Here is a 25,732-nt window from a genome sequence, read left to right as displayed (position 1 = left end):
TGATTACTGATTTCAACAGGTGCTCATAAATTGGTTTTAGTGTTTCAAGAGAGGAAAGCTTCTAGTTGTGTGCTAGACCTCATATATTCGATGATCGGGTGAGCTTGGCATGGTCCCAAGGGATATATTTGGTATGGTCACCCTTGTGACCAACATACACAGCTGAAGCCAAATGCTGGCCAGGGCCTATGCAGTGCAGTGCATTCAAGTACATGTACCTGTATGTACATAGTAAGTTTAGGGTTTCCTTTGGTGTTTTGCCAAGAGACCCTACCCCTGCCCAACACTTTAAGAAACCACAGGCTGTTTTGGAGCCGACTTTTATTGTACTTGTTGCTTTGCCACCAAACAGCAGCATGACAGGCCTGCTGCATGATATATACATATACACATATGTACACACACCAACACACACCACAGCCCACACTCACAGCATGTGACAACACATACTGTGCTTGTGAGGATAGTAAAGATGTAGCTTTTGCTATTTCCGTAGGAGGAAACTGAACCAAAATAAAAGGAACAGGCCAGTGCTGGGACACATGGGTTCACAGCTCAAAACCCTGGGAAAAGAATGAGATCAGACATGTTTTACACTGTTCACAGCTACCCTTCAATAAAAGGTGCACGGAAAGCCAAGGAAGATGGTCATGGCCCACCAGTTCTCTGTACCACAGCACCTAGACTCTCCAGGGACAGCTTGAATGATGGAGACTACCAGCTGCAACAACGGCAGCTTCTTTGCACAAGATTTACCTGGAATAAAAGTCATGGGTCAGCAGGACAAGGGGCACTGGGATTAGTAAAACCTGGCACCTGAACATCTGAGAAGAGACTTGGCTTTATGATTCAGGAACAAGCCCAGTAACCAACAATTTTGGGAAAGTTTCCTGCTAACCACATTAAGCACTGATTTTTTTTCCTAACAGGTCCCCCATTGGGTGCTGGCTGTGTTAACTGAACATCAGAAGACTAGGAAAGGTTATAAACATTGCACAGAATTATCTAAAGTAATTTAAAAACATAGTCAAAAGGAAGACTAGGAAAGACCACATCATTGGGCACAAACAGAAATCTACTCTAGCCTTGTGAGATGGGTCCCCAGTGTCAGAAGTGGTCGGCTTCTGGTTCTTAAGGGGAATCCACTGCACTGGATGAACTTCTTTACATTTAATAGTATTTGGTCAGGAATAGTCAGGCTGATCCTAAGACTCACCAGTTATGCTTAGGTCGGGGCAAATGAAATCAAGGAGACTTTAGATCAACTCAGCAAAACCCTGCAAGGGAGTCTGCGTTCAGGGATAGGTCAGGGAGTTCAGTGGCCTTGGAATCACTATTATCACCTTGAAACTGTTGCACGTATTGATGGTTTTAAGTTCAACATGATTTACTTAGCTTTACAAATCCAAAAAGATACCAGGTTCGACCTCTGTGTTCTCACCCAACAGCACCTGGCTCACTGGGATGTAAGAGAAAGGGCCACAGAGCCGAGGCAGGAGGACGTGCTACCAGACTGCAGCTTTCTACTCATAACCTGGTTCCTGGCCATCATGGTAAAAGGGCACCAACACTAGGGTGATGATGGGACCAGCACCCCAGATTGCCCAGTGGCCTCTTCTTCCTTTGTTCCAACAATAGACCCAGCAATGAATCCTCAGTTTTTGTTTGGTTTTTTGAGACAGGCTTTCTCTGTGTAACAGTCCTAGCTGTCCTGAAATTCATTCTGTAGACCAGGCTGGCCTGGAACTCAGAGATCCGCCTGCCTCCGCTTCTGGAGTGCTGGGATTAAAGGTGCGCCACCACCACCCCGCTAATTTCTCATCCTTCTACTAAATTTATTTGAGTAGGGGTCTTACTGTATAAAGCCCAGACTGGCCTGCAACTCAAGGTCTTTCTACCTCAGCCTCCCTAGTGCTGGGATTACAGGCAAGTCCCACTACATGTAGCCATAGGTCTGATGTTTACAAATTATTTCTAACTCAGTATGATAATGAATATCCCTAAAATCCTATAAAGAATAAAACAAACTTACAAACTCATAGTAGGACTTTGAAGCCAGCTTCTGGCTCATGTAGTTCCCCTGTAGGGTCAGCTGGGAACCCTGGCATCAATGTCTCTCTCCCAGGACCTGGATAGGCACCCTCAATCACTGCCAAGTTTGCCCTCACAATGCTACCTCTTGCAACTTCCTGTCAACCTGATCTGATCCCTGAAGGCCCTGGTGAGCAGGGGCCAGGAGGTGGATGGTGGCTTTGGAAACACATGGTGGTTTGTCTGGGCCACCACATGAGCTTTCTCCTTCCTCTGTACTGGAAATGCAGACGGTCAGTAGCAGCCAGCAGAAGGTTCTGGAGGAACCTGGCTCACTGAAGTCTGGCACAGCTAATCCAGCTAACTGTTCGGAATCCCTGGTAACCACATTTTCCAACTCTGCCCACCATGGTACCTGTGACCAAGACTGAAATACTGACTGGAGAAAAGTTCACAAAGTAATTCTGTGGCTTGCAGCTGGCATCCCAGGTCCAGTAACTGTCACCAAAGCTTCCCTAAAAGTCAACCCTTCCGAGTCAGGGGCACCAGGAACCCAACACTCCAGCACTGCCGGAGGCATTGATGACGACAGGTGGAAGCGAAGGCAAGTGGGATGGATGGAGCTCGGGCAAGCACAGGGAAGAGGTTCTGATCCTGGGCACTCACTCTTTATAAGCAGCTATATGCCACCCACAACTGGACTCAAAGACTTTCTGACTATGGCTAAGTGGCAGGTGCTACCATTTGTGGTTCTTAAAGTCCCCCCAAAAAATAAAAAATAAAAATTAACAAGGTTGGCTTGAAGGAATGTGGAAGATGACCCAGGAATGAGGAAAGGAGGCCGTGGCCTCGTCAATCCAGCTTTTGACCTGGAAAGGTGCAGAACAGAGACAAATGATTTCCCACACACCAGCAAGGGACCTGCCTCCAAGACAGGATTTCAGTCCACAAGGCCAGGAGACCCAAGACAGACACACTACAGCGTGTGCTCTCCCTTTCAGAAGGGCATACCTGCGCTCTCCACAGCAGATCTAACAGGAACATTGGGCAAACGACAGGTGCTGGAGCTGCCGGGAGGATGGGGCCCAGCTCCCTCCTTCACAGGTGAAATCAGAACCCTGTCTGCAGCCTTGAGAATGAGATCAGAGCCATGAACTAGACCATGTCACAGGACACAGAGGCCAACATGAAGATGTAGCTCCAGGTGCCTACCTGACTCCTGTAAGCACAAGGAGACAGCTGAACCTCACTGGACCCACTTGGCTGAAAACCCAAGACAGCACTGCCATCCAGTTAATTCAGCCCAGCTGCAGCGCATCCACAACACAGACACTGAACATAACCCATACATGCTATTAAACAAAAGGATAAAACAGAAGAAGACCGTAGCTACACTGCTTTAAATACTGCATGCTACGCACTTCGTGTATCAAGGATTGACAGATGGGTGGGCTTAGAGGAGGTGGGAGGAGCCCTGACAAGCCACAGCAGGTCAGGTTGACGGTTGCCTCCCCATCTCAGTGACTACAGTTCATGATTCTAAGGTTGCAGTGGCCAGGTGCTGATTCGTCCTCTAATCACAGCCTCTCCTGAATTTAGTTGAACCCGTCGGTGTGGTAGCTGGGGTGGGAGTCAGCCGTCAGCTGGGTGGTCTCTGTGGCAGATGCTGGCTGTATGACAATCGGTGTGTCTGTAGCCTCTGAAAAGTAAGCAGGCAGCCTCATCGCACAAGGGCAGCAGCCGCATTGCGTGCCCACCGACATGGTCCTTACATCACATCATTCGACCACCTGGACAGACACTCGGGAGAGGCTACTTGCAGACCTCCACCCAACACACTTTCCTCAGGTCACACCAGCCCCCGGCCCTCCCCACCTGCCTGTCACCCTCCCCACCTTTGGTCCCTCAGATCTACGGCTACCAGAGTTCACGGGCAGGAACAGCTCCCTGCACCTGCTTTACCTCAAGTGTCCACGTTCACACCTCAACAGTCCCAGATGCCACCACAAACACTCTCGGCACAGTGTCAGTGCCCTCCTGTTTGACAAGACAGTTGATACCGTTCAGGGCCAGTGCTGACTCCACCCCACACTCACAAGGTCCAGGGATGGGCACTCACCCCTCTCATCAGACTGCAGCTGGGCCTCCAGGTCTTCAGGCGATACGTAGAACTCTGTCTCTTCACCCTCAGGTGCCTTGGGCTTGCATTTCCCACAGCAGCAGTTAAAGCAACAGCACAAACAGCAGCAGCAGTAGCAGCAGGTGAGGAGGCCACAGACAACAAACAGGGCCTGGGAAAGAGAAAACCAGCACTGTACAGCCTCAAAGGCCCAGAGGCCATAACACAAGAACCCCACAGAGAAAACAGGACAAGAACTGCAGAATAGACAGCTAATGCTAAGGTATCTAGCTTTCAGGAGAAGGTGTAGACAGAGTGAACTTGCAGGGAGAAGGCAGGAAAAATAGAATAATAAGTAATTTGTAAAGAGGGGACTGAGCACAGGCCGCCATGAAGTTCTATTGAATCTGCCTGCCTTTCTGAACTCAAAAAGGTTTAACTTTCCCTTTTGTGTCCCTCCCCCCTCTCTCTTTAATTCAGATGTTGGCCAGAACCCAAGTATGCTTTCTCTGGTACTTTGGGCTTTCTTACTCTTTCTCTGAAGTCTTACTCCCAACTTTCTGTAATGCAGTTTGTCTGCTGGTATGTAGCTGATTTCCATACCTACCCAAATGGCATAGCTCTCTCCCTCTTAAATTCCCCTCTACAATGGATTTCTCTCTAAAACTATAAATATTGAAGACTAACCACTAAAAGTCAAAATCAGGCTTCCTAAACCTAAGGGTTACGGCATAGGTCACTCTGACTTTGTACATGGCTGACAGTTGCACAGCACACGCAGGACAGCTCGACCAGAAACCGTGTCAAGAGAAAGGAGACACAGATCTTTCGGTGCCTGCAGTCCTACTAAGCACTAGAGTTTTCAATGCCTTCAGGGTAGCAGCTCACACTGACTGCTGCCCCATCCTCACCTTGGCCCACCAGCTGGAGAGTACGAAGTAGGTGTTGACGTTCTCTTCCCCAAATTGCTCGGCCACATAGAGCCCCAGCGAGCCGTACTTGTCATATATGTTTCTTTTCGTGGCATCTGTCAGGATGGCGTGGGCGTTGTTAATCTCCTTAAACTTGTCTGCAGCCTCTGGGTTATCAGGGTTCTTGTCAGGGTGGTATTTCAGGGCCAGCTTCCTGTAACCAAAACCATTTCCTGGCTCTACCTTGGTCTCACATTCATCCATCAGAGTCCAGGGGAAGAGATGCTTACCCTTTAGCATTTCAATTTTCAGCTTTCCAGAGCTGAAAATTCATTAGAATGAAAAGAAGTCTCTGTAATTGCTTTGGGGTAAGCCTCCCCCCACTAGGATTCATGCACAAGGGAGTCCTGAGGTACTAGGGTAGGGGCACAGCTTATAGCACAGACTTCTAACTTTCAAAGGGAAATCCTACTGTTAACCCCTGGTGTCCTGATCAGCTAACTGCATATCTGATAAACAGTGATGGCATTCTAGTCCAACACAAGTAGACGACCACAGGAATACCTGAGGTGGAGAGCCCCCTGACCCCTTTAGGTTACCGTGTAATATTGTACCTAAAAGCTACATTCTTCAAATCTAGTCAGTCACAACAGGATAGGAAAAAAGAGACCTTGCTGGGCATGGTGGCCTTTAATCCCAGCACTCGGGAGGCAGACGCGGGCGGACGGACCTCTGTGAGTTCAGGCCAGCCTGTCTACAGGACAGGCTCCAAAGCTACAGAGGAACTCTGTCTCGTAAAACCAAAACCAAACCAAACCAAACAAACAAAACAAAACAAAAAAACCCCACAGATACCCTTTTTGCCTTTGCCTCCCAAGTGTTAGGATTAAACACTTTGATCCCAGCACTCGGGAGGCAGAGGCAGGCAGATATCTGAGTTCAAGGCTAGCCTGATCTAGCCAGGGCTACACAGAGAAACCTGTCCTGGGGAAAGATGAAGAAAAAAAAAGTCTGTCAAGAAAAATGTATGTTATGGTTCTTGGGGAAAGTATACAAGAAAGCAGATGAGGATTTGTATTTTTCCTTAAAACACAGCTGCTTACCGGTAGGACTTTTTAATGTCATCTGAGGTTGCATTCTTGTCTAGCCCAAGAACATGATATAATGATTCCCCGGAGGTAGAGAGTGAGCGCTGCCTCTGGTCAGCCATGTTAGATTAATCTACAAAAGAAGATAAAGGAAAATATGAAGAAAAATTGAAAACCGGTCAGCAAGATACTCAGTGGATAAAGGCACCGCTGTCATCCTGACAAAACTCACATGGTAGAAGAGGAAAATAACTCCTAAGTTACCCTCTGATCTCCTAAGTGTGCTGTGGAAGGTGTGTCCCTCTTCTACCTCACAAATAAATATGTGGGGTGAGTTTCTGAAAACTGAGTATGTGTTAAATATTATAATCCCAATCACTATAGCAAAATGCAAAAGGGGGCTGGGCTGATGCAGCTTAGTGGCAGATGACTTTCCTAGTATGCATGCACACTAGGCACCAATCAAAATTGCAAGCACACCTACACCCACACACACAGAGCAAAGAGGTATATAGCTACAAAGGTTATTAAAGAAAAAAGCAAAAAATTATGCTGGATGTGCTAGTACATGCCTGTGACCCCAGCTATTGGGAAGGCTGAGGCAAAAGGATCTAATTTGAGGCCTATCCTTATGTTATTTTTTTATTTTTTTTAAATATTTATTTATTTGTTATGTATACAATAGTCTATCTGTATGTATGCCTGCAGGCCAGAAGAGGGCACCAGACCCCATTACAGATGATTGTGAGCCACCATGTGGTTGCTGAAAATTGAACTCAGGACCTTTGGAAGAGCAGGCAATGCTCTTAACCACTGAGCCATCTCTCCAGCCCAAGACCCCCATCTTTAAAAACCCACAACAAAACCTTAAAGAAATGGAAGGAACCAATATAATATGAACAAAAGACGGACAGAGGAGGAGTGGACTGGGAGGGGGATAGATGGGAGGTAGGGGAGGGAACAAGACAGAGAGGAGGAAGGGGAAACTGGTCAGTAGGTAAAATAAGTGAAAAAATGTAAATTAAATAAAAATAAAAGTCAAAGCGGGGGAAGATTGCTCATGATAAAAAAACAGTTAATGAGCTTTTCAGAAGCCCTTCAGCAGCTACTCAAAGCAAACCCTGGAACCCAGGTCTCTGTGGTGAAGAAACTGGGCCCTGAAATACACCTTTAGAAGCTACTTGGCCATTTCTGTTTTCACTAATTACTTCTTTTATTGACAAAACGACCCCTGTATCTGTTCTCAATTTCATTTTTTTTATAAAGATTTATTTATTTATTATGTATACAACTTTCTGCCTCCATGTATACCCACACCCAGAGGAGGGCGCCAGATCTCATTACAGATGGTTTGGAGCCACCATGTGGTTGCTGGGAATTGAACTCAGGACCTCTGGAAGAGCAGACAGTGCTCTTAACCACTGAGCCATCTCTCCAGCCCTGTTCTCAATTTCCGAAGTGTGCCCAGAGAACGGTTTGTTTTGTTTTTTTTCTAGACACAGTTTCTCTGTTTAGCTTTAGAGTCTATCCTGGAAGTCTCTCTGTAGACCAAGCAGGCCTCAAACTCACAGAAATCCACCTGCCTCCCAAATCCCGGGATTAAAGCTGTGTGCCAACACCGCCTGGCTTTGAGATGTGGTTTCTCTGTGTACCCCTGACTGTCCTGGAACTCTGAGATCGCCTGCCTTTGCCTCCCAAGTACTGGGATGAAAGGCGTGTACCACGCAGACAGGCAGTGGTGGTGCAGACCTTCAATCCCAACACTTGGGAGGCAGAGGCAGGCAGATCTCAGCGAGGTCAAGGCCAGCCTGGTCTACAGGACAGGACTGTCACACAGAGAAACCCTGTCTCAAAAAACAAAACAAGGTGCACATCACAGCCCAGTGGTTTTTGCCATGTAATAAATCAATAGTGTTTCACATGAACACTTCCACCTATCGCCAGAACACTGGTTAAGAATCATCAACATCAGCCAGGTAGTGATGGTTCCAGGACAGGCTCCAAAGCTACACAGAGAAACCCTGTCTCGAAAAAAACCAAACAAACAATCATCTACATCAATGTTTCCTGAACTGCCATTCTTGAGATCCCAAATAAAATAGTCCTTCTTACTTTTGCAGTGTTTGGGTTTAAACTAAATAACAAAGAAGAAAGAAAAAAATCGAGAAATTAACAAAAGTTGACTTTTTAATATTTGTGTGTGGGTGCCCACATTCATGAGACTCTGGATTCTTGATCCCCGGTTCCTGAAGCCAGTCTGAACACGTAGAAGACCAACTTGTGATTTACTTACTCTCAGGCTTATGCAATGAAGTTCTGAAGCTTTCATAAAAACTCAGATTAGAGAGAAACTGCACACTAGATAGAATATGAGATGGCTCTCAGGAAGGTGAATAAGGAAATACTCAAGAGACACAAGTATCTTGCTTGGAACCAATCAGAAGTTCACCCTATGCATTAAAGTATTTTTAATTGGGGCTGGAGAGATGGCTCAGAGGTTAAGAGCAGTGCCTGCTCTTCCAAAGGTCCTGAGTTCAATTCCCAGCAACCACACGGTGGCTCACAACCATCTGTAAATAGGTCTGGTGTCTTCTTCTGGCCAGCAGGCATACACACAGACAGAACATTGTATACATAATAAATAAATAAATAAATAAATAAATAAATAAATAAGAAAAAAATAAATAAAAATAAAATATTTTTACTTATGTATGTGTGCATCTATGTATAGATAAGTGCCCCGAGAACAGGTAGGTTCTGTGGACACTAGAGGCAGTGGATCCCTTAAAGCTGGAGTTACAGATGGTTGTTAAACACCCAGCATAGCTGCTGGGAACTCAATTTCAACAAATGAGCCTTTTCTCCATCCTGGGAATCTTTCAAAGTATGTTTTTGGAGGCATTAGGAGGAAAAGAATCTCAAGAGCACGCGAAAGAGTCATAGATACACCCGCTCCACTGTTAGGAACATCACAAAAGAGTCATAGATACACCCGCTCCACTGTTAGGAATAGCCCAAAAATACCAAGCTAGCAGCCATAACACACACAGAACCTGGTGTGGACCCATGCAGGCCTGTCCTTGCCATTTCAGACTCTGGGAACCCATTTGAGCCCTGTTTAGTTGATTCAGGGGGCCATGCTCTCCTGGTGTTCTCCATCCCCTCTGACTCCTACCCTGACTAACTTCCTGCCAAGAAATCAGAAAGGCGAATAAATGGAAAAACCAAATTGACTGAAATTGGCAAAGGGTGAGAAAAAAAATATCTAAAGAGCTTTATGTGTTAATAAAATTTAATTTGTAATAAAAACCTTGTCAAAGGAATGAAATTATGTTATCATAACAGCTGAGTAATAACTCTATCAGGTAAATGCACCACATTTTCTTTATCCATTCTTCACTTGAGGGACATCTAGGTTGTTTCCACTTTGTCTATTATGAAAAAAGCTGCTATGAACATAGCTGAGCCAGTGTCCTTGAGGTATGAAGGAGTGTCCTTTAGGTGTATGTCCAGTAGTGAGATAGCTGGATCAAGGTAGATCAAGTCCCAATTTTCTGAGAAACCATACAGATTTCTATCATGGCTGTACAAATGTTCCCCTTGCTCCATATCCAACAGCATGAACTGTCATTTGTGTTTCTGATTTTGGCCATTCTGACAGATGTAAGATGGAGTCTCAGAACCACTGATTTGAATTCCCCCATGGCTAAGGATGTTTAACATTTCCTTAAGTGACTTTCGGCCATTTGAGATTCTTCTATTGAGAATTCTCTGTTTAGATCTATACCCCATATTTTAAATAGGATTATCTGGTATTTTGATGTCTAATTTCTTGAGTTCTTTATATCTTTTAGATACCAGCCCTCCGTCAAATGCAGGGTTGGTGAAAATCTTTTTTCATTCTGTAGGCTGCCATTTTGTCTTTTTGATAGTGCCCTTTGCCATAAAGAAGCTTTTTAGTTTCATGAGGTCCCATTTTGTAATGGGAGACTGTGTTTTGCTTCAATTCTAAAACTGAGCAACACTGTAAACTAAAAGTTGTAAAGATGGTGTAGTCCAAGCTAGCTTTGTGCTCAGACTCCTGCTTTAGCCTTTAAAGTATTGGGGTTACAGGCATATGCCAACTTGCCTATATAATAATAGTTTTATAACAAAGGACTCAAAAGAAGCAGAAACAAAGGGATAGGAGCATAGAAAAATTAATCATTAGTAGATATAGGATTATTAATATCACTTCTATAATAAAGACTGTTATAGTCCAAGACTGGGTATCCTTCTTCGATATTCCTTCTTACGTTCCACTGTCCTCCACTCCTTTCTTCCTTGATGCTCTGAATTTCTGAATCAAGGATGCTTAGCATGTACAAAGTGCTTTGGTTTAGCTCTGAGCCAAGCCAAAGCAGCCAGTCTTAGTGGGGATAATTAAAAATAGAACCAGGAAAAATAGCAATACACACCCACTAGAAAGTCTTAGCCAGTTTATTCACTGTGAAGTGAGAACTGTGTCAGCACCATGAGAACATCACAGACACATCAAACTCAAGTCGTTAGACCTGTTGTGCCATATAACTCTCTACCTACTAAGCCATCTTGCTGGACCTATGTAGGAATACTATAAGACAACAATAAAAATATAGTCTAAAAATATATGAGCCAGTAACAGTCAATTACTGCTATTATCAAGTATTATGTACTGTATACAATTACGTGTGTTCCATTTTCTTGTGAGAGATGTGCAGTAAGTTTATTTACACCAGCATCACCACACAGTCAAGAAATGTGTTGCACTGTGATGCTTCAATGGCACAAATTCTAAGTATAATATTTTACAGGACCAGCTAAACAGGTAGGACGTTTGCCCAATGCAAGCAGTATGAATTTCTTTACATGTTGTTGGAAATGTAAAATGTGCAACCACTTTAGAACATAGATTGGCGGTATCTTAAAAAATTAAACATGGGGGCTTGCAAGATGGCTCAGTGGTTAAGAACACTGGTTGTTCTTCCAAAGGATCCGAGTTCAATTTCCAGCACCCACATGCAGCTCAAACTGTCTGTATCTCCAGTTCCAGGAGATGATACCTTCACGGCAACACATAAAGTTAAGTAACATATTTAAAAAAAATTAAACATGTGCTAGACATGGTAGTGCACACCCTTAATCACAGCACTTGGGAGGCAGAGGCAGGTAGATCTGTGAGTTTGCAGCCAGCCTGGTGTGTAGAGCAAGTTCCAGGACAGTTGGAGCTATACAGAGAAACCGTGTCTCAAACCATGTCCCCCAAAAGTTAAGCATGTACTTTCCATGATTCAGCAATTCTACTGCTACAAACACTGATCCCCAAGCACACTTAATATTTAAACCTTGGAAATATATCAACAGTAAGCAGATAAACAAAATGGGTTTATATCTATAAAAAATGACTACTAATGCAATATGACCAATTTTAAACTACTATTATTTCAGGCACAATATGGCTGACACTTCCAGGTTCCAGGGCCATGTGTGTGGACAAGCCCTCAGGCATGGCCCACAGGCGGCATGGTTGTCATCTATGTATGATGCAGCTGTAGCCACAGCATCCCCTGTAGGCATGTGCTAGGTGCCATTTTTCAGCTTCCCCCCCAACCTCACCAGGCCTGTAACCTCCCCCTTAATAAACTCCTCTGCAGGTTTGTTGTGCTACCCACGTTTCCTCTCACTCAGGCCAAGTAATTTCAACTGTGACTTGAGGCTGAGAAGCAGGAAGAGGGATAACAGCAAAGGAAAGTAAACAGAGACCGACTACACACCCACCACAGTTACTGCGAGAAGACCACAGGTTTGAGGTCAACAGGGACAATGCCACAAGACCTCATTTCAAAATAAAAGTTAATTTTTTAAAATTTATTTATTTATTAAGGATTTCTGCCTCCTCCCCGCTACCGCCTCCCATTTCCCTCCCCCTCCCCCGATCAAGTCACCCTCCCTCATCTGCTCGAAGAGCAATCAGGGTTCCCTGACCTGTGGGAAGCCCAAGGACCGCCCACCTCTATCTAGGTCTCCTAAGGTGAGCATCCAAACTGCCTAGGCTCCCCCAAAGCCAGTACGTGCAGTAGGATCAAAAACCCACTGCGATTGTTCTTGAGTTCCTATTCTTCCTCATTGTCCGCTATGAAAAAAAAAATTTAAAAAAAAACCAAAATAAAAGTTAAGCCAAAAGTGGTGGCACATATCTTTAATCCTAACACTCAGCAGGCAGATCTCTGTGAGTTCAAGATCAGCCTGTTCTACAGAGTGAGTTCCAGGACAACCACAGCTATGTAGAGAAACCCTACTTAAATTAAAAAAAAAGAAAGAAAGAAAAAGAAAATGACAAGCAAACAGGTATTTTATTTGGTCTTTCAAGACAGGGTTTCTCTGTGCAGCCATTTAGGTCCTGGAACAAACTCTGTAGACCAGTGTTGGGCCTCATAAGGCCTGGGCGTGAGGCTCAGTATAACTTCCTGATCCCAGAGTTTGGAGACCTGTCTTTGGCCATGACTTCCATATGAGTGACTCAGCAAAGTACGACCTAAACCTGCCTTTGCCCAGCCACAGCTAATGTGGCAAAATATCATTGGCCCTTATTCCTTACTCTGCCTCAACACATCCCAAGATTCCCACCCCTATCTCAGCCCTATTTAAATTCCGGCTGGATGCAATTAAATGATGTATGTGTTTTTCCCTGGTTGGTGGTGTGTGTGTGTGTGTTCAACACTAACCATCCTTCCGCTCAGCCCCAGGGAAAGTATGGCAGGTCCTAATTGGACAAGCAGGACACAAAACAGAGTGACTCCTAAACCTTGCCCAGACAAGGTAGGACAGTGCTTCAAAACCTCTGCTTCATAGAAAAGTCTGTCAGATATTCTAGGCCTGTAGGCCAAAGATGGATGGCCAACATTGCAGAGGAACTTTGGGTGACTGTCCAGGCAGGCAGCTTTCTGTCATTTCTCACAATTTTTGGAAGTCGCTTGCTCAAACATCCTGCTTACTCAGTTAATGTTATTTCCTTCTTGGGTCTCTGAGGGAGTTGAAGACTAGACAGTTATAGTTTTTCTTGTTTACCAGATGCAGAAAGCAAATTAGGATAGAAAGTAAATTAGGTACAAGACTTTGGACTCACCACGATAGGACAGATAATAGAGTACTTTCAATGAATTTGTCAAATGCATATGGACTAGATGTTAATATATTTATTGCCTGTATATATTATACAGAGTTATAGTACTTATTATATATAGTCTTTCTTATATTAGTTATTTTAGACAAAAAAGAGGAAATATCTCATTTGTATCACACTAGTCAGCCACACAGACTAGGCAGTGGTGGTGCACACCTTTAATCTCAGGATGAAATAGGAAATCGCTCTCTTTTTCAGTCTGAAGACTTTGTAAAGGTAAGAGCTCTCTAGTGGTTGGCTGCTTTGCTTCTCTGATCTTTCGGTTTGAACCCCAATATCTGTCTCCGGGTTTTTATTATTCATATTATAACATTTGGCTCATATTGTAGAAGAAAAGCTTTGCTAAAAATGAAATCACTAGCTGGGTGGTAATGGTGCATACTTTTAATCCCAGCACTCGGGAGGCAGAGGCAAGTGGATCTCTATGAGTTCAAGGCCAGCCTAGTCTACAGAGTGAGATCCAGGACAGCCAGAGCTACACAGAGAAACCCTGTCTGGAAACAAAAAACAACAACAATAATCAATCAATCAATCAATCAACCAATCAACCAGTAAGACTAAAATACAATGATGTTTCTGGAGGGACTTTTAAACTAAAATCCACGTTGTTAACACTTGAGTATCAGCTGGCAATGAGAGTGTAAGGGAGCCAATAACTTAGAACACAGTATGATCAGCATATTTCAAGTATGTAATTGTAGCAAACATCAATACTGTCTCTACCTTCCCCCAAAGAATATCAAACAAAAAAAAACCCAGCATCTTTCAAGCAATATGTGCGTTGTGATTGGTCACAAAATTAAGAACCTACCTGTCTACAGGAAAACAAGAATCATTCCTTAAGGCATGGATCTGGGCTGTGTAAAAGAAAAAATGAACTGAACACCAGTATGCATTAATTCATGTGTTCTACTCTTAACTGTGCATATAATGTGACTAGCTGCTTCACGTTCCTACCACCATGATTTAAAAAAAATGATGGACTGTAACCTCAAATTGTGTGCTAACTAAACCCCTTCTCTCTTAAATTGCTTCTGCTAGGGTGTTTTAGCACAGCAACAGAAAAGAAAACTAAGATATGCAACATTCAAATCTGTAACTACAAATAACATATAGACTTATAAAAACACTTCTGATGGTAAACACGGCAGTATATACTGTAATGTCCTGAAGGGATGCTAAAGCTGTAGAATTCCAAAAATTCTATTAGAACAGTATATAGACTACAACATCTATTTAAACATTTTTGACACATGTTCAGAGCACTGCAAATGCTCATTCATTCTAGAATATTGTCAACTGAATGATCCATTCACCCTGATGATGGTCTAGTTCCCACTGCATAACGGACTTAATGGGGCAGATTCCAAAACATGCTGAAGCTTAAGACATACAATACCGGCCAAACAAATCTGTGATGACCTCATCATTTTTTTAAACTGAATGACATTGTAGATTAAATAGTACAGCTAGAAGCCTCAGGTATATGCTTTTGAAAAGAGATTCCTCCATTGCTGGGCTTGGGGACCCATACCTATAATCCTAATACTTGGGAGGCTGAAGCATGATGATCAAAAGTTTTTGTTTTTTGTTTTTTTGAGACAGGGTTTCTCTGTGGATTTGGAGCCTGTCCTGGAACTAGCTCTTGTGGACCAGGCTGGTCTCAGATGATCAAAAGTTTTAAGCTATATAGTGAGATCCTGTCTAACCCACCCCTCCCTGCAATACAAAGACTGAGTCTAGGTTTCCCAGCATGGGATGGGAGATCTAAAGTTGAAGCTAAGGGAAACCTGCGCGAACAAAAAGTTCTCAGGCACAGCAAAACAAAGATAAATATTTGCTTCCAGTTCTTTAGTGCACAGAGACTAAAGGTAGCTAAGACAACTAGCAAGTATGTTATGTTTTGTGCCATACTGACAGATTTTACTACAAGAAAACACCTGCTTCCAGCAGTTGGGATTCATAGATTTTCCAAGCTACAAACTGCTAATATGTCAGGCTATTTATAACTGCTTCCTTCTTTGTGTTCACTGGAAACTAAGTACCTTAAAGGGGTAAAAGGGTAAGATTTCCAATAGATCCAACAATAATTAGAGAAATGATGAGGGAAATTGCACATTCAAATATAAAAGGAAGGTAAAATACATTTCTGTTAATGAAAAGCATGTACTCTTAAAAAAAACTGGGTCTTAGAAGTGTTCTTAACTGCTGAGCCATCTTCTCAAAAAATTTTAAATTAAGTCTTTTTATTTCTCTCCAACTAATTTCCCTGGTGGACCCTTAGAACATCTAAAAAAGATACTACTTATTAAAAAGAGCTATTATAGGACAGGCAGTGGTAGTGCACACCTTTAATCCCGGCACTCAGGAGGCAGAGGCAGGTGGATCTCCGTAAATTCGAGGCCAGCCTGGTCTGCAAGAGCTAGTTCCAGGACAGGCTCCAAAGCCACACAGAGAAACCCTGTCTCGAAAAACAAAAACAAAACAAAACAAACAATAAAAGAGGCAATCTTATCAAATCTATGCAATGCTCAGCAAAATTCTTCAAAGACCTCAAAAGAACGGTACTCAACTTCATATGGAAAAACAAAAAAAACAGGATAGCCAAAACAATCCTGTACAATAAAGGAACTTCTGGAGGCATCACAATCCCTGACTTCAAACTCTACTACAGAGCTACAGTATTGAAAACAGCCTGGTATTGGCATAAGAACAGACTGGAGGACAAATGGAACCAAATAGAAGACCCAGATATTAATCCACATACCTTTGAACACCTGATCTTTGATAAAGAAGCAAAAAATATCAAATGGAAAAAAGAAAGCATATTTAACAAGTGGTGCTGGCATAACTGGGTATCAACATGTAGAAGAATGAAAATAGACCCGTATCTATCACCATGCACAAAACTCAAGTCCAAATGGATCAAAGACTTCAACATAAAGCCAGCCACACTGAACCTCATAGAAGAGAAAGTGGGAAGTACACTTGAACACAATGACACAGGGAACCACTTCCTAAATATAACCCCAGTAGTAGCACAGACACTGAGAGAAACAATTAATAAATGGGACCTCCTGAAACTGAAAAGCTTCTGTAAAGCAAAGGACATGGTCAACAAGACAAAACGTCAGCCTACAGGATGGGAAAAGATCTTCACTAACCCCATATCTCCAAAATATACAAAGAACTCAAGAAATTGGACACCAAAAGATCACATAATCCAAAAAAAAAAAAAAAAAAAGAGTACAGACCTAAAGAGAGAACTCTCAACAGAGGAATCTAAAATGGCTGAAAGACACTTAAGAAAATGTTCAATATCCTTAGTCATCAAAAAATGCAAATCAAAACAACTCTGAGATTCCTTCTTACACCTGTAAGAATGGCCAAGATCAAAAACACTGATGACAACTTATGTTGGAGAGGTTGTGGGGAAAAGGGAACACTTCTGCATTGCTGGTGGGAATGCAAGCTGGTACAACCCCTTTGGATGTCAGTGTGGCGATTTCTCAGGAAATTAGGAAACAACCTTCCTCAAGACCCAGTAATACCACTTCTGGGTATATACCCAAAGGATGCTGAATCATGCCACAAGGACATGTGCTCAACTATGTTCATAGCAGCATTGTTTGTCATAGCCAGAACCTGGAAACAACCTAAATGCCCCTTGACCAAAGAATGGATAAGGAAAATATGGTACATTTACACAATGGAGTACTACACAGCAGAAAAAAAAAATGACAGCTTGAATATTGCAGGAAAATGGATGAAGCTAGAAAACATTATTTTGAGTGAGGTAACCCAGACACAGAAAGACAATTATCACATGTACTCACTCATAGGTGGTTTTTAAACATAAAGCAAAGAAAGCCAGCCTACAAACCACAATCCCAGAGAACTTAGACAACAATGAGGACACTAAGAGAGACTTAGATAGATCTAATCTACATGGGAAGTAGAAAGTAGAAAAAGACAAGATCTCCTGAATAAATTGGGAGCATGGGGACCCTAAGGGAGGATTGAAAGGGGGAAGGGAGAGGCAGGGAGGGGAGCAGAGAAAAATATAGAGCTCAATAAATATCAGTAAAAAATAATATATGCAAAAAAGAAAGAGCTATTATATATAGGACAAACATACATGGTGGTATATACTTTGTAATCCCAACAGTGGACAGCAGAGGCAGCAAGACTAAGAAATCAAGGCAAGCCTGGGCTATAATATACCCTGTCTCAAAAAATAATATTCATTTTTACCAGACAAAGACCATTAGAGAAAACCAATTGAAAATAAAAACAAAACCAAACACCAAAAATCCACAACTGGTCAAAATGCAAAGAACAAAAAACTGATCATGGGGTATCCAGTCCAGCTGATAACCTACAACACAACCCTGGAGCCTAAGACACCAGGAACATCTTGGGAAAGGGAGCAGAAAGACTGCAAGAGACAGAAGACCAGAAATCTGCTATGTGAGTTTATCTCCTAGAAATGACAGGCAACCTTCTTTACCAATGATACCTCAACAATATGGTCGCCTTAACAAGACCTGAACAAACACAGCACTAAAAGACATGCTAACTTGGAAGAGGGAGATCTCATGGGGCAGACATCTATGGAACACTGAGACAGGGAGAAATAGTCTTCCCCTGGGATGAATTCCCCTAACTGGTTATCCAATACAAAGTCCTGAAATCATATATGTGCAAGTAACATGAAACAGACTGAGTTGATTGTATTTATATTTTTATATGTATGTGTAACAACAATTAAAGAAAAAGATGCTGCAAATTCAAGAAGGAACAAGACGACAAGGAGGGGGAGACTGGAGGAAATAAAAGGGATAAAACTATGTAATTACTTATTAATTAAAAGAATAAAATTACAGCCTGTCTACATAATGAATTCAAAGACATCCAGAATTACACAGAGACCATGCCTCAACAGAGAGAGAGAAAGAGAGAGAGAGAGAGAGAGAGAGAGAGAGAGAGAGAGAGAGAGAGAGAGAGAGGGAGGCAGGCGATACTACACTAACTGGGTTTCATCTATGCAGTAAATCATGAGAAGCACTATCAAATTAACACTAAAACTTCAGAATTATTCATACGACTGTGCCATTAATATGTTTGAGATAGTATATGGAAATAACCACATTTTCTTGCTCATTGTATCTTTAGTGTAACGAACCAACATCAGATATTTAAATGTGCTATTTTAAGCTTTGACATCTATGGATAGTTGTTTAACATAGTACGTTCTTGGACTATAACATGTTTCACTTTTTTTTTTTTTGAAGGGGTGAGGTGGGGTTCAAGACAGGGTTTCTCTCTGGTTAACCGCCCTGGCCATGCCGGAACTCACTCTGTAGACCAGGCTGGCCCCCAAGTGCTGGGACTAAAGGTGTGAGTCACTAAGGCCCATCTGATGTCACTTTTAATGACATCCACAGAAAGGACTGCATGTTTTTTTACTTTGAAAACATACCAGTGGAGAGCTGTCTGCAAGTCATGCAGGGAGCTCATTAGTGATCACCCCGGCAGGGCAGGCTTTCCAGTGACATAGCTGCCTTTACGTCATCCATGATCCTCATGTTCTGTGGGAGGAGGAAGATCAGCTCCGAGTTTCTGAGAAAGAGATAGTGATTCTTTTCACCTAAGAGGTTACTCTGTCTTGATGGGATGCCAAAAATGTGATTAATCTCTTGTAACCAGTTTAGAAGCAAAGCCAACAAGAAGAATCAAGAGAAAGTGAGACAGAACCTCATACACAACTTTTGGAGCCAGCTTCACTTTTGCAACTGTGATTTACACAATAAAAGTACTCCACTATATAACTAATTTATAATTTTTTTTAAGTCAGGCTCACTATCCAGCCCAGTTTTGAACTCACAATCCTTGTGCTTCAGACTCCCAAATCCTTATTACAGAAGGTGTTGCTGTTTAGTTTGGCTGTTTAACCTAATAATCTAATTTAGAGGTTTTAGGAAGGGGAAAAGAACTGTTGTATTTGCAGACAAAAAATACCCATTCAGGGTGATTATGTTTGTTTTTTTCCAAGACAGGGTTTCTCTGTGTAGCTCTAGCTGCCCTGGAACTCACTTTGTAAATCAAACCATACTAGCCTTGAACTCACGAAGATCCACCTGCCTCTACCTCCCAAGTGCTGGGGAGTGAAGGCTCATGCGCTACCACACCATGCTCAGGGTGATTTAATTAAAAAATAAATTAATTAAAACAAAAACATACCAATAGACAGGATAAGAATTTCCATCACACAGTCAGATACATCTACTGGAAGTGGAGGAGGTAGGACGAGTCATCCTCAGGCTACATAGCAAGTTTAAAACCAGTTTGGGAAACACAAGACCCTGTCTCTGTCTCTCTCTCACACACGAAAGAAAGAAAGAAAGAAAGAAAGAAAGAAAGGAAGGAAGGAAGGAAGGAAGGAAGGAAGGAAGGAAGGAAGAAGAATTATTGGTGGGTAACTTAGAACTGTCTGGAAAGGTGGCTTTGGGTTCCCAGCACTCACACAGTGGCTCGCAGATGTATGTAACTCCAGTTAATCCAACATCCTTTGTAGCCTCACCGCCAGGCACACAAAGCAATGCATAGATGTACATACAGGCAAACCACCCATACACATAATTAAAATTACTAAGATAGTTTGTATAAAATGCTTCTTGGCTTGTCAAACTCACAGTTCTAATACAATGAAGACCATGGGTGATAAATTTCTGATACCTCCTAGGAATTTAAGCCACCTTCGGCTCGGCTCATGTCTTCTGGTTTTGTTCTATAAAAGATTTCCCATGCAGGGAGGGCTGTAAGAGTAGCTAAAAGGTTTTAAGAAAATTCATTTCCCTTATGAGGCATATCTAAACAAATCTCAAGGGTGCTTAATGAGATGGACAAAAGGCAACCCAAGGCATTGCAAACACAGAGAAGACACAAATACCAGAAGAAAATAAAAATTGGTAATATGTTAAAAAAAAAACGTTTAAATTCTAACACAGAATTTGTCTAAGAAAAGCTACAATAAAATGCACTTCTACTTAACAAAGAAACTCAACAGTCCTGCTACTTCCTTCCTATAAAGAGAGAAAATAAAGGGAGGCAACAGCACTTTCTCCTTAAGAAAACTCAGGCCACTTCTGCCCACACCCTCCACCTCACTTTCACTCAGCAGAATGAGATGAGGGGTCTTCTAGGCACTTGACTACCACCTGTTAAGGGTGACTCGTATCAACAATACCATAAGGTATCTGATTCTGCTCTTCACTGAACGCATTCAACTTGATGAAAAGAGCAACCATCTAAGGAAGATTTCTAAGATGGCCACACTTCTTTCCCGAGTTAGCCTGACGGGACACACCTGATTCCTCATTCCAATCCTCTGACTCACCAGGACTGTAACCTTATAGCTAATAGGCAAGCATTCCTTAGAACACACATAAAAAAAAAAAAACCTCAGTACAGTTTATACTGTAGAATACCATGATATGTGTGTGTGTGCACGTGCGTGCAATCTCAATGTTTGGCAATTAAGCTGACAACATCACCAACAATTCAGGATAATGAGTAACATAACATAATACATCACAAAAACCTAAGAATATTAGTTGGGTTTAAACTGTCTAAAAATAGCTGGTGGAGGGGGATGGAGGAGGCACATGCCTGAAATTCCAACACTTGGGGAGGCAGAAGCAGGAGGATCTCAGTGAGTTCCAGGACAGCCGGCCTACACAGAGAAACCCTGTCTCAAACCCACGCCCAAATTTAAAAAATGTCTAGAAATAAACAACAAAGTTCTCTGCCACTAACTAAATGTTACTTGGGAAAAATGTAGGGTAGTAGGGCAGTGGTGGCACACGCCTTTAATTCCAGCACTTGGAAGGCAGAGACAGGCAGATCTCTGTGAGTTCGAGGCCAGCATATTCTACAGAGTGAGTTCCAGGACAGGTTCCAAAGCTGCAGAGAAACTTTGTCTCAAAGAACAAAAAAGAAAGATGCAGTGTAATTATGAAATGAAATAAAACTGCATACAAATCAGTAGAGAGAAAACTGGTCATGGAACTTTCAATTTTCTTCCAAAACTGGCCTCTTTCTACTTCTTTAAAGAATGAGATCATTTCATTTCTATAATCGATAATTTTGATATAAAATATCAATGTTTGAGAAACTCAAAATTTTGAAGCCATTATTTTGTAAAAACTTATACTGAGGACTGGGATGGCTCAGTGGGTAAGAGCATTTGCTCTGCAAAGATGAAGTCATATTTGAATCCCAGGACCCACTTTAAAACGCACAGTTTTGTGTACCTGTAACCCCAGTACTGGGAGCAGAATCAAACATATCCTATAAATTCACTAGCCAGACAACTGAAGGAGCTTCTGGATCACTGGGAGCAGAATCAAACATATCCTATAAATTCACTAGCCAGACAACTGAAGGAGCTTCTGGATCACTGAGAGGCCCTGACTCAAGGCAATAAGTAATACCCAGAGGAAGACACCCAATATTCTGTTCTGACCTCTGTGTGCACAGGAGGGTGCACACACCAAAACCACATACCTACACAACACACACACTAAACCACATACCTACACAACACACACACTAAAAAAACAAAAATACCTATTAAATGTCATGAATGAAGAACACACACTTTTCATTAATAAATACACTCAAAGTTAATGCAAAGTGTCAGGAGGCAAAATCCACACCGAAGGTTGTTGAGTAATCTAATCCTTAAATCTTCCTGTTTAGTTGCCAATTAACAGACTAACTGCTAATCCTCGTCAGGGTTGCCTTCATCGGAGTTGGCCTGGCACAGTAGCCCGATTAAGGATGTTTTAGGGGTAGACATTTTCACAAAATAAGGCTATTACCATTTTTAGAATCTTTGGCACTTCTATTTAGGAAGTCATCAGGAAAATATCCTACTTATCCTTCCTCTGCTTCAAAAGGCAGGTGAGGTGGAAACCATCTCCCTCTTTTCATAGAGTACAGAGCCTCAGAGACAGAAGCAACCCTGGTGCTGCAAGCTCTAGCCTTGTCCTCTTTCAGGAAGGGTAACCCAGCACATTCTGCTGATTCGGAGAAGAGGGAGGAAGGACAGCAAGAGTAGGAAGCTTGACTGACAAAAGGCCACTGGCCTTGAATGCATCACTCAGATTCTATACAGTACAAGAATAATAAGCCTCATTTTTAAGAATGCAACTTTTTACTTTTTCTTTGAGGTGTAGAGCTCAAATCTAGGGCCTGGCACATGCTTGACAACCACTCTCCTCTGATCTGCATCCTCAGCCCTGAAGACTACATTTTTAAATGTTTTATAACCCAGGAACACCAGGCTCCTCACTTGTGGACTGATGCCTGTACTCCATTTCCATACAAACAGTTCCCTAATCAGTTCCTGAAAATTTCAGGAGTTTGTTTCTTTACAAGAGAAAAACTGCTTTCATTTGCTGATACAGTTTGCCCATAGTATTACAAGCTTCAAATCCCACACTTCATGCTTACCTCACGCTCTGCTTTCAGAAGCAATAAGCCCCAGCTTCAGCCAGGCAGAGGTGGTGCAAGCCTTTAATCCCAATTTCAGCACTTGGGAGGCAGAGGCAAGCAGATCTCTGTGAGTTTGAGATCAGCCTGGTCTACAAGAGCTAGTTTTAGGACAGGCTCCAAAGCTACAGGGAATCCCTGTCTCAAAAAAAAGCCAAAAACAAACAAACAAACAAAAAAGGCCCCAGCTTTGCTGCATTTTAGTTATTTATTCACCAAACACCCATGAGCATCGTGCACCTGGGCCCTAAAGACACAGCACTGACAGATATGGGACACTTTAAGCTATCGGTCAACGAAGGGAAGAATCTGGCTGAGAAGCCTTGAATTCCGTTGACGTTTATTAAGTTACATCTTGAGCATAGCAGGTTGTCAGGGTGGACCAACAACTATGCCCAGAAGCATCATGCTCTCCAATGCGCCCTTGGATAAAAGTGGCCAGAACTGTGCAACCTGTATCCAACACTGAACCACACACTAACAGAACTGTTCAAGAACACAGAGAAATCTAGATATTCTTCTACGCTTAGATGGACAGGAAGCAAAGGCCTTAGGACTCCAGGGTCTGTCAGTCACAAATAATTCTCCTGGGTTGTCATAACACCCCAGATAATGGGCTTCCAACTGAGGGTACCAGTAGCTGCTCACTCTTTTGCACGGGTATGATAGTAAATGCCTATGATTTAAGTCCTCTGCCAGGCTGAAGCAGGAGGATCACAAGCTGCAGGCTAGCTAGAGCTATGTAGTAAGATCCAGTTCACAAAAACAAAACATTCCTTCAAAAGAAATAAGAATCGGATGACTTCATCCTTCATCTTACTGTAACCTCAAGTCCCAACAGACAAGTAACCAAAGACAAATTTTCTAAGAGCTCTTTTACTTTTTAACCAGTGGGGCATATTTGACTTTAAAAAAGCTTTTAACTTTCAAATAATCACTGATCAAAACTTGCAACAAATTTACAGTAAAGTCCTAAGCACCTTTCTAATACCCTATTAACTGACTGTACTGTTTTCAATGGGCAGGGGAAAGTTGGTGGGTCTGTCCTTGAGAATACAAATTCCCCAGTACTCTTCCAGGAACCCAGTGCCTCTAGTGTCTCTACTGACTGACCTCCTGGTGAGAAGCCTACTGAGTTTATTTGCATTCATTCAATAAATACTTATTGGGCTTACTATGTGACTTCTCTAAAAAACAAAACCTTACCTAGAAAAAAACGTTAAATACGTTATTACATTAAGCAAGAGGCAAGTGCTGTGTGAAAATTAAGGAAGGGAGAAAATGGGAAGTAGCAGAGCTGAAATTATAAGTAGTAGAATCTAAGAATGTCTCACAGAACAGAAAGTGAATGTTCAAGAAAGAATCAAGGACTGAGCATGTAAATTTCTTCACAGACTAGCAAGGAGGCTGCTGGAGCAAGGAAAGTGTGAGGTGGGGAACTCACTCTCCAAGGAGTGATGTGCCACCTCTTCCCAAAAGGGTCTGTATTCAGAGCCCACATAAACAAGGCCAACCCAAGCATAAAAACGCGGATGAAGGCCAGGCAGTGGTGGCACAGGCCTTTAGTACCAGCACTCAGGAGTCAGAGGCAGGCAGAGTTCAAGGCCAGCTTAGTCTACAGAGCGAGTTCCAGGACAGCCAACTCTACACAGAGAAACCCAGCCTCAAAGCACCGCCCCCCCCCCAAATAAAACACTGAGACAGGTAACGGAGTCCTAATAAGTTAGAAACTGTCCAGAAGCACCTAAGTGCTGGCTTTTAATGTCACCAAACAGACCACTGTTTCTTTTCTTTCTTTTTTTTTTTAAAAAGCAAGTAAATGAAAAAAAAATCCTACAACCGTTAGTTCTGCTTTTAGGTAACCATGACAATAAATAGGTCAATATAATTCTTTCTGATATTAAGTAGTGTTTTGTTTTGTTTTTTTGAAACAGACAACTCACTAGCAATTCAGATATGGTGTCTAAAAGTATGATCAGCTGCAAATCAAACAAACGGCGACCCAATTTTCCTTAAGTCCAATCTGAAAGCAAAGCTACTTTGCAGTCTTTTTCGGAAGATACATTTAAAATAGAGTTCGGAGAAATCATCTAGGCACAAGGAAAAACAAGTTTTTAATCCAGTCACATAACGCAAGTTGGAGCCTAAACGGATGAGTCTTTAATAAGTCTCGCTTAACAGCATTACACAAAAGCGCCTCTTAAAATGCCGTTGTTAAGCACATAAAATATGTTTTTTACAGGTAAATGCTTTTGGAATTAACAACTATAAGCCAATCTTCCGAGCCCCAGGGCTGTGAACAAGCCTCGGAGCCTCCACTGCCCGCCTCCCTACAGCAGAGTTTCCGCGTCCCGGGTGCCGCGGAGGCGGCGGCGCGTGTGGACCGGGTTAGCCTGGAAAGCCTCGTCCCCGCGCAGCCCCGCCGTGTGCAAGGTCGAGTGGGGCCGAGTGGGGCCTAGCGGCGCCCGGGACCCAGCCCGACCGAAGGCCGGCCGCCATTTCCGGCTGAAAGCAGCCTTCACCTCGTTCAGCGGCGCCGTCACCCCGCTCCTATCTCCTACACCCGGCTCCCGCCGCCCCACCTAATTTGAGGGCCACCCGGCAGTGAGCTCACCTGTCGGCCCGCCCGCCTGTCCACCGGTTCCGCGGTTCCGTACTCCCTACCGCGGTGCTGCTGGGCAGCCGGCCGTCCCACTGCTCGGCCTGAGGATCCGGGGCGGCGACAGCGGCAGCAGCGGCAGAGGACGGCGGAAGCGGCACCGGCGGCGGCGAGAACGCGCACGCTCACGAACTGGTACTTGCGCCCCCGGAAGGACGTGTGCTC

General features: G+C 43.0%; 1 protein-coding gene across 8 annotated transcripts; it reads right to left on the bottom strand.

Moving 5' to 3' along the window:
* Positions 1-304: 304 nt before the first annotated feature.
* Dnajc5 (DnaJ heat shock protein family (Hsp40) member C5) lies at positions 305-25,732 on the bottom strand. Of its 8 annotated transcripts, XR_012909755.1 has the most exons (8): positions 25,523-25,654; positions 18,833-18,972; positions 14,162-14,207; positions 6,165-6,282; positions 5,062-5,275; positions 4,151-4,322; positions 3,994-4,068; positions 305-3,730 (listed from the first exon to the last, which is right to left on the bottom strand). XR_012909755.1 is itself a non-coding variant. In XM_075963416.1 (7 exons), exons 4-7 carry the CDS (start codon positions 6,269-6,271, stop codon positions 3,627-3,629), a joined length of 597 nt encoding a protein of 198 aa, XP_075819531.1. In that variant the 5' UTR covers positions 6,272-6,282; positions 14,162-14,207; positions 18,833-18,972; positions 25,523-25,678; the 3' UTR covers positions 305-3,626. The 8 variants fall into 8 exon arrangements, 4 of the variants coding, with proteins under 4 accessions (XP_075819531.1, XP_075819533.1, XP_075819532.1 ...); XR_012909756.1 differs by lacking the exon at positions 18,833-18,972 and having other exon boundaries at positions 25,523-25,666; XR_012909757.1 differs by lacking the exon at positions 14,162-14,207 and having other exon boundaries at positions 25,523-25,632.

This window comes from Microtus pennsylvanicus, chromosome 2 (genome assembly GCF_037038515.1).
Source record: "Microtus pennsylvanicus isolate mMicPen1 chromosome 2, mMicPen1.hap1, whole genome shotgun sequence".
Lineage (NCBI taxonomy): Eukaryota > Metazoa > Chordata > Mammalia > Rodentia > Cricetidae > Microtus > Microtus pennsylvanicus.
This window is presented reverse-complemented; position numbering and strand designations above follow the sequence as displayed.

Coding starts and splice junctions, on each gene's coding strand:
- Dnajc5 (XM_075963415.1), bottom strand. CDS start 6,271: ATGGCTGACCAGAGGCAGCGCTCACTCTCTACCTCCGGGGAATCATTA. Junction 5,276..6,164: donor GACATTAAAAAGTCCTACCG/GTAAGCAGCTGT, acceptor TTTTGGTTACAG/GAAGCTGGCCCTGAAATACC. Junction 3,731..4,150: donor GCTGCAGTCTGATGAGAGGG/GTGAGTGCCCAT, acceptor CTTACTTTTCAG/AGGCTACAGACACACCGATT.